Raw genomic sequence first — 9,710 nt, 5'->3', positions numbered from 1 at the left:
GAAAAATGTTTAGAGACAAAAACAGTGTTAATGACTTTTAGCCAAGTATTTGTGTGTTAAATCCCTCTATCTACATTAGTTGTCCGCTAGCGCGAATGTGGTGAAGAGTTCATGAATTTCAGATGTGGCTCACTGCGAAGAGTTCATCAGCAACTGATAAATAGAAGGTTCGCGTGTAAATAACGGCAGGTCGTTTATTGTGAAATATCAGAAGGTTCGCGCAAAAAAATCGGGCAGCATGCCGTTTGCATTTTCTAAACTATCATTTTCGCTTCGGGGAAAAAATAGTAGTGTGTCACCAAAAAATAATGGCATGCACGAAAAAATCGAGCAGCATACAACAAGCGGCTAGCTTAAAAATCGTGCCATGCGCGAAAAAATTGAGCAGCATGATGTTTTGTTTTTTAAAATTAACTTTTTAAAGACCTTTCCCATTAAAAAGGGGTGTGTAGAAGCCTCGAAGGCAAGAAAATTCGTTGCACCGGCGAAATACAAGCCAACTTAACTCGGAGAGAGATTTGCGAATTTAGTGGAAACCGGGTCGTTCGGTAAGAACAAAAGCTTTAAATGATCTCGTATCTCCCCCAGCCGGCGGTTTCACGATCGTCGAGGACAAATTGCTTTATAGCGCCTCATTTTGTATTGACTTGCAACTTCGCCCTAGATCGTTACGCACACACTGGCCAGGACTCCACTCCGACTATCAACCTCAGCGGTTAAAAAAAAAATGTATAACGGAAAAACCGGTTGGCATTTTTTCCAACCCCATCGCTACGAAACGAGTCCGCTGTTCAAAACCGGGGAACGAAATCGGAAAAGCTTAGGTGAATAAAAAAAGTACACTTAAAAAAGAAAAACGGGAAAGCTAACCTAATTTTTTTTTCCACGCAACCTTTTTTTTCTGCTACAAAGCTTCGCGTGAAATAACCGCCTGTCTCCTTTAAAACGAAATTGAGATTCCCCCGGTTATGAAAACCGCGGTCTATCCGCTTTTTTTTCCGCGATAATTTCACCCCGGAAAAGGGAGTAGATTTAGAATGAGACACGTTATAAAGTGATGTTCATTACAATACGCCGTGCGCCGTTGCGAACCCTAATGAACTCCCCTTTTAAGGGTTACTTGCGGTATACAGTAAACTCGCCAATAGAGGGTCACACCAATAGGGGGTCACTATCGAGTATTTCATAAAAAATGTAATCAAATCAAAAACAATTATTGCATAGTGTGTCCCTTGGATAAATGTACAATTGTACAAATTTGTGAAAAGATGCTTCAACTGTTGATCTGCCAGGGGAGATAATGCGTACAGTGATCTTCTATATGCCATATTGAGTGCTTTTGTGTACATCATTTTGTTTTATAGGTAATGTTCATTTATTTTCAATGAAACATTTTTAAATCTGAAATATGGTTAAATGACAGTGTTAAAAACTGTGTACTATATCGTTTTTGTGATCATATGATGTTTTCATTGTAGTACTTTTATTGGTAATTTTTGCCAAAAATCAGAAGTGCACTGCGACAAAATAATAACACAGAAGAATGATATAATAGCATTTAATTTTAATAACCTTGTATTATATACACAAAAGCCAAAAGGACACAATTCTAATGGAAATATTTAACGTTTTTTGGCATGTGATTCTCAATCGGCAAGTATGCGTTTATGAAACCGCCTTCTCGCCGATGTCTCGCTGTTACTATCAACAAAATAATGGAGATGTGGACACTCAGATGAATTGGAAAATGTTAAGCTCAGGAAATAAAGTAAACAGGTAAGTACATTAAAACAATGAACGCTACATGTCTATGATGTACATATCGTTAACTGAACAACAATGTGTAAGGAACATCATTACCCCCTCCGTAGGAAAACAGGTTGGCACTCCGTTGCCAAAGTTCAAGTTCAATTTTGTAAATTTAAGTAAATGATCAAACTTTAAACACTTCAATAATCCAAAATTGTCACTCAAAATTATGTAGTTAACACTTGAAACTGTCAGTCAAAAGTCACATTTTTATTTCTTACTGTTTTCTCCCCTTTTCAGCATTGGGGCCCTTGGAGATGGAATCTCAACTTTGCGGTCCAAGGATGTTACCTTCCGCTCAAAACGTCCAACATCGTTCTGCAGAACATTCATTATCGTTACCAGGTTCGACAGCAATCCATTTGTCCGCTCGCTGGTCTCGATTGATTTGCCTAACGCGGTGAGTATAATCTGCGAAGCCTCACCAATGGCTATTGTGACAACATTGCTTGGATCTTCACGGCTCGTTTCGTCGCTAGAAGACCCTTCAACCCTGGCTCTTTTGCGGGGTACTTCATCTATGCCCTGAAAAAGTGGGTCAGCCCGGTCACTTTCAGGAAGAAGCTCATGCAAAATGTTTTCGTCCATTTGTGGTGTGGCGTTACTGTTACGGTTGCTGGACGTACGATCAGAGGGAATGCCGATTTTGGCAGGACTTGCCAAAACGTCCAGGGGAGGCACCATCCCACTTACTTTTGCAGCCTTACCCAGAATGTCAATGGCAGACATTTCTTTGGGCCGTTTTACTTACTCGGACGGATGTGGCGGCGAAACCATGACTTGTTGGAGTCACGCGTCGAAATGACTGTAGGGTTGAGAGTGCTTCAGGTTCTGGAGCAGAGGGAGTGGTGGAAGTGTCGAGAAGCCATGCTGACAGCACATCCTCCTTCTGAGGCGCGAAGAAGCCTTCTTCGTCGCATCCTGCATTCTCCGTTGTTGGTGACTCAGACATGGTGGAGCACCCATATAATCCTTGTACTGGCTCCATGTCCGTCTTGCTCACCCAGTATGGGTTCTCAGACCGTTGCAAAACCTTGTCTAGACTTATTCTGCCTTTCCGGGAGGTTACCTCCTCCACGTGTCGTCTGTAGTGCTTTAAATGGCGGACCAAAGTTTTATTGTCGTTGCATCTGAAACTGCATATACTGCAACTAAATGGCACCCGGTCTAATGTCACATGGTGCTTAAGGATATGGCCCATTATTTGCTCCTCCGTATTTTTTTTGCCGCAACGTTTGCATCGCCAGGAATTCCTTTTGTCTGTCTGCGTTTCCATCATCTACCCCTGGAAAATATAATTTTTACCTTACTATCAACAGGTGTCACGTAAACTGTGTCATTGCAATTATTTTAGTTGACTGCTATCTTTTAAAGACGACGTGGACGCTCAAAACATTAAATACATTGTTTATTTTTTTTACATTTTATGCCAAGAACTGTTGAAATTTGACGCTATATCACAATATAAAGAAGTGAAACTCCAGCTGCTGGAGCAGTATTGAAATCTTATTACAAACAATTAGTTGGTCCTTTATTAATGGCAAGTGAACGATTGCCGAAACAGTACAAAACAGCACAATACAACACAATACAGAACAACATAAACACAAATAAGAATAAAGCTTGGGTCACCGCCTTGGAACGGTCAATGCAACGCATTGGGGGTTAAACCTGGTTATAGAGCGCTCAACCTCACACTTGGCCCAGCAATATTCAAAATACGTTTAAGTGTAAATAAAATTTAACGTCATAGCATTGTAACTCAAATTAAACAATAATTAAAGGGAATTAAAACGTATTCAATTTAATTACTATTTAATTACTCAATTGCATTGAAGATACAAGAGTAACAGAGTTACAACTTTTTGACGAACGATCAAATAAAACTATTAACAATTGTCAACTAATTCCTACTTTATAGAAAAAGATTTGAGAATATAGCGTCATGGAGTTAATATCTCAGATAATCATCGCGCAAATACAGGAAGAAGCAGCAATAATGGGTGTAAAAATTCCATATTACATAGCTTGGTTGTTTATGTGACTGCTAAAAAAATAAAATAATTAAATCAAACAAGAAACGCCTATCAGAGAGAAAATATAAATAAAATGGAACGTTATAAACCCAATGACCTATGCATGTAGATTACAACTGGGATAGTCGGTCGTATGACGTCACAAAAATCCATAATGACATAATGACGAGAACAAAATCCAGGGGCAGTTTGGAATCAAACAGTATATAGGTGTTATGACATTTGACGACAGAAATGATTTGATGTACGTTGTGAATCTAAATGTAGTTTTTATGCAGATTTGTGCATACGACACAAAGACACAATTTAATTCAACAGTGAAAAATGCCCATTATATCACTAATGATTCCAAATTTTAAGAGACGAAAGATAAAGTGCATACGACACAAAGACGAAATATAATTAAACAGTGAAAAATGCCGATTATATCACTAATGATTCCAAATTTTAAGAGACAAAAGATAAAGTGAATCGAAAACCATCACGCACGTGTTTTTAAGTACATAAGCATCATATCCTTTTGATAAAAACGAGTAAATTAAATGGAAAAGTTTAATATGAACATTTTCTTTAACATATTTTAACTTGCGGATACGCTTCAAAACATCCCCATAAAATGATGGATGGGAAATTCCATTAGTTAAATGCCATTTTAAAGAAACATTATATTTTGAAATTAAATCACCATACTAAGAGTGAAATTTAGCGAACTTACCTCTTAGGTTATGATACAAAAACCCCCGTTTTAGCAATTTCTTCGTTAATATAAGATTACGATCATTAACATCTTAAATTCATGAACATGCTCTGGCATAACGTACCAACTGCGAAATGTAAATACCATAGGAAGGACCTTTAGGGATGTTGCCATCTAGGAACGGAAAATTTACTATTTCAAAGTTAAAGTCGTCCCGTTTGTCGTATAACCTAGTTTTAATCATATTATTATTAATAGTGAGATGTAAATCTAAATACGCGGCGTCTGTATTGGATTGACACGATAGATTTAAGACTAGTTCGTTTGGGTAGATTTTGTGAATATATTGTGCAAAGAATGGATTATCTAAATTAAGTATGGCATCAATGTACCTACTAGTTAGATTAAAACATTGAATCAAATCTACTTGTTTAGTTTTAGATAATTCTAACATAAATTCGCTTTCATAACAATATAAAAAAAGATCAGCTATAAGTGGCGCACAATTAGTACCCATAGGAACGCCAATAATTTGTTTAAATATTTTACCATTAAACAAGCCATCAAACGGCAATTCAATAAAAAGTAAAGCGTTAAAACAGACTTGCCTTCATTTATACTGACATAAGGAAAAAACAATAGCAAACCCTATAGAGCTGGGCGCTACAGTATTGTGCCATGACAAGGATAGATTTTAGAGTAACTATAGCACTACCTTGCTCATGTTGATATAAAATGTTTGAATGTAGAAGAATTGTTACCGATACTCACATTATTATGCACTTTTAACAATTTATATTCCATTCCACAAAAGCGGTTGTTACTGAAAAATTACTTATTTGTTTAAAAAGATCATGATACCTATCGAAAACTCTTTCGAATGCGCGCGCTCTCCACTTTATCCCTCAAAAAATGGTGAAAAATTTAAAAAGAGATCCTTAAGAATGTTTACTGGGTCAATCTTTATTCTCCCGACACAGATCCGAAAAAGTCACGTGGTATAGGTACCGTTTTTCTGCATATGTGCATATAATGGCATAAGTCCATGACAATAATATTTAAATAATGTAAATAATTGTTGCTTACCTTAGTCTATATTGTAATCCAACAGTAATCACGATCGTTTAAACTGATCCTATTCCAGATTAGAAAAGAAAGAAATGAGCCGTGCGGGGCTGTTTTATACTCACAGGTCCTTTCTCATTGGTGCACAAAATGTAAGGGGTGACGTTGCAATTTACGATTGGTCGCTAGAGTCACATGACTTTGGGATTCCAAAAAAATAATGACTATCTCTCATGTGAGTTGGGATTCAAAAAAACAATGATGTGAGTTGGGATTCCAAAACGAATGACTATTCGGTCATGTGAGTTGTTGGGTTCCCATACAAATGACTTATACCGTTCACGCAAGTTGGGATTCCCAACAATGACTATCGTATCATATAAGATGTTGGATTCCCAAAGTAATCTCGATCATGTGAGCTGGGATTCCCAACAATGACTATCGCCCAACAATGACTTATGGAATCATGTGAGTTGTTGGGATTCCACTCCAAAAATTTGTATACTGTGAAACCATTATTAATCGTCAGGCATTAATTTTCATAAATTTCGTCTGTCGACCGATCGGCGAATATAAGATCCTAACAAACAATCATGCTCTATGTTTGAACAAAAACAAACACTAAGTTGAACAATATTTTAAAACTTTACCGTAGATATGAGGCATTAAATTTCAACATAATCCATGCACACATTCACTGCTGTTTCGTAATCAAGATTAATCCGGTTTTGACACAAAGGGATGTAGATTACACAAGGTACTTAACTGACACGTTACACTTCTTTAAAACGCGTGTGCAGTACAGCTGTATCGAATGCGTTGACTTCGTTTATGTAGAATGGTAATGAATTAGCGCTGATTGTTTATAACTGTATTACCCATTAGGTGCATTGTGTTTTTCAGGGGTGTTGCATATTAGCCATCACGCAGCGAATGCCGATGAAAGACAATAAACCAAATGAAAAGATGACGATGTGTGATCAACATGCGTTTTTATCACAAATTAATAAAGAATATTTTAATTGCTGTTTGTTGTTTGATTTTTTGCGTTTAACCACACTTATTACTATTTTATATGTATCAACTTATTTATTTTTAAATTATTGACATTATTGATTTATATACCGGTAGTTTACTTTTTAAGAACAAACACACACATAGAGTTTATAATTTTAATGTTGATATCAGGATAAAAAGTGACATTTGAGACCAATTACTGTTCTTAAAATTATCAAAAATGAACGCTTGAAACTTTATTGAAAAGTGACAAAATAATTTCCTAACACTAGTTATTACCCATATTGTTCGCACCTTCCCTAATTCGTGCCGATAAAGGTACGATTGTTATCAGTATGGCAATGATAATAATAGAATAAGACTTATTGGCAATTGGCTTCGTTGTTAAAAACACTCGTTAACGGTTATTCGATCCCACTTGTCCGCTAATCATAACAATGAACGTGTGAATGGCATACATTAAGAGGGTCCATTACTGTCCCTTGATAACAAAAGACTAGTTAATTGGCATGTGACAAACAGGCCCCACCTCCTGCAGTGATTCTCAAGTGTGTTCCCGCCTTCGTACCACGATTTTTCGCAACTGCGATTGATCGCGAATATGTATTACACACAAATCGGATATTGACTGACGCATTTTTAAAAAATTCAAAATCAGAAATCGGCGAATTTAAGTGCTGACGAAATCGTCATTTTTATAAAAATGACGAAATTTTGTGCTGTCGAAAATAAATGGTTTCACAGTAATCACGATTTATTTTTCGGAAAAACGCTGTTAGCTGGTATTCCCCAACTGATCTCGCGAGTTGGGATTCCCAACAATGACTTATGGAAATCATGTGAGTTGTTAGGATTCCGCCCTAAAAATGGAAAAAAACAATCGATCACGCGATTTGGAAATAATGACTATCTCTCATGTAAGTTGGGATTCCAAAAAACAATGATCGTTTTGGGATTCCAAAACGAATAACTCTTCGGTTATGTGAGTTGTTGGGTTCCCATACAAATGACTTATCTCGATCACGCAAGTTGGGATACCCAACAATGACTGTATCATATGAGTTGTTGGGTTCCCAAAGAAATCTCGATCATGTGAGCTGGGATTCCGACAACAATGACTATCGCCCAACAATGACTTATGGAATCATGTGAGTTGTTGGGATTCCACCCCAAAAATTTGTATAATCACGGGTTTTCTTTCGGAAAAACGCTGTGAGCTGGGATTCCCCAAAGGATCACGCGAGTTGAGATTCCCACAAATGACTCGTGGAAATCATGTGAGTTGTTGGGATTCCTCCCCAAAGATGGAAAAAACAATCGATCACGCGATTTTTTTTTGGTGGGATTCCAACGGGGACGTTGGGTAGCTAAAGAATGTCATCGTGCATTTCGCGGACGGTAGCACGCCGACCGGCGATTTCGCGTTGATAATCGACAAATTCTCGGAGAAAAAGTGCCGCGACGCTAAACTCACCAGTCCGAAGTTTTAGAGTGACGTGTACGGCTTTAGTTTAAACGACGTGTGTAATCCGAACGGCGACGGTGACGGTAAAGGTACGCATGTAAGCCGGCGTAAGCAGCGATAAGTTCGACAACCTTTTGAAATGGCCCGCCGACTTTAAACATTCCATAAGGGTACTACATCAGTTCGGCGGGGAGCAACTGATTGTTACGAGCCGAACGGATTTGTCGAGGCCCCGTTGGGCGAGACCGTGGCTCAACACGACCAACGAAAGCGTCAGATATCCGCAATTCATCCCACAAGACAAACTGGACAATTTTTTGTTGAACGATACCCTCATTGTTAAAATAACGATATCGGACTTTCTGTAAAAAATGGAATAGTGAACAATGTTAAGAGACAACAACATTGTTAATGACTTTGAGCCAAGTATTTGTGTGTTAAATCCCTCTATCTACATTAGTTGTCCGCTAGCGCGAATGTGGTGAAGAGTTCATGAATTTCAGATGTGGCTCACTGCGAAGAGTTCATAGGCAACTGAAAAATAGAAGGTTCGCGTGCAGAGCTCCAGATAAAAATTTGGTCAAATTCTTATTTACTCCCTATTTTAAAAACTAATTCTTATTTTACCCCCTATTTATAAAATTTATTCTTAACAATATATTACCAAATAGTTTTGAGTGCTTATGATTCGCAGTTAGTTACGTAAGAGCTTATAAGTTCATCAAATATTGACGAAACCATGCATGCTTTGGGTATTTGAATCTAATTGAAAAAAAATGCATGCAGCGAGGACTTTTGACACTGAAATGGCTTTTTTGCCTTCCACGCTTCAATACACCGCTTCAGTCGGCCATTTAGATTTTTTCTGTAAAACGGTCACTCACACTTCGTCTTTATATATGCTATGTTCTCGTACATTCGTGCCCCTTAACTATTTATTTCGCGTATGCGCATACAATGGCAAGTATTTTTTAGCATTTTATAAGATTTATATCCTCAATAAAATACTATTTCAGTATTAAACCATCTGAAAATCGTCTTTGTTTACATAGTTACTATTTTTTTCAACTCGTGAAGGTGAAGGCCAATGATCTGCATCATCCAGAAGATTATTCTCATTGGATTCGTGCTCCTCGCTTGACCGCGTTCTAAATGGGGCTCCCAGTGGGGAAGTTATTTCTTACGTAACGGATTGCAATGCGGATTGCAATGTCCTTTTTCTAAGACACAATTGAATGTGTATTTAATGATGGAAGCGATTTATTTTCAAATATAAAATTCCAAATAAGAGCAGGGATGTAAATATTTTTAAACGCGCGTTTTGCATTGCATATTGAGTTACAATACCCTGTCGGGTACCTGTCAGTGCTCCGAATTAAATAGAGCGTGGCCTTCCTTAGAAATGTTTCTGCCACTTGCACAGAATTTCAAAACTTTTTTGTTTTAAGCGCTGGCGATTTATAATGAAATAATACTCTGCAATGGTATTTTTTACCACAATTTAAGCAATATCTATGTATGTGTGGAACATTTCTTGTTTAAAACTCATTTTCTCGGCAAAATAGTCAGCAGTTGTAAACGCTCGATCTAATTGAATAGATTCCTGACACGCGAAGTATTT

At 37.5% G+C, this 9,710-nt stretch overlaps 1 protein-coding gene across 1 annotated transcript; it reads right to left on the bottom strand.

The window, feature by feature from the left end:
• Nucleotides 1-1,542: 1,542 nt before the first annotated feature.
• LOC127862489 (uncharacterized) lies at nucleotides 1,543-5,867 on the bottom strand. The gene is made up of 2 exons (XM_052401648.1): nucleotides 5,629-5,867; nucleotides 1,543-3,094 (listed from the first exon to the last, which is right to left on the bottom strand). Exon 2 carries the CDS (start codon nucleotides 2,536-2,538, stop codon nucleotides 2,020-2,022), a length of 519 nt encoding a protein of 172 aa, XP_052257608.1. The 5' UTR covers nucleotides 2,539-3,094; nucleotides 5,629-5,867; the 3' UTR covers nucleotides 1,543-2,019.
• Between the last annotated feature and the right edge of the window lie 3,843 nt (nucleotides 5,868-9,710).

The sequence above is a fragment of the Dreissena polymorpha genome, chromosome 16 (genome assembly GCF_020536995.1).
Source record: "Dreissena polymorpha isolate Duluth1 chromosome 16, UMN_Dpol_1.0, whole genome shotgun sequence".
Taxonomy (NCBI): Eukaryota; Metazoa; Mollusca; class Bivalvia; order Myida; family Dreissenidae; genus Dreissena; species Dreissena polymorpha.
This window is presented reverse-complemented; position numbering and strand designations above follow the sequence as displayed.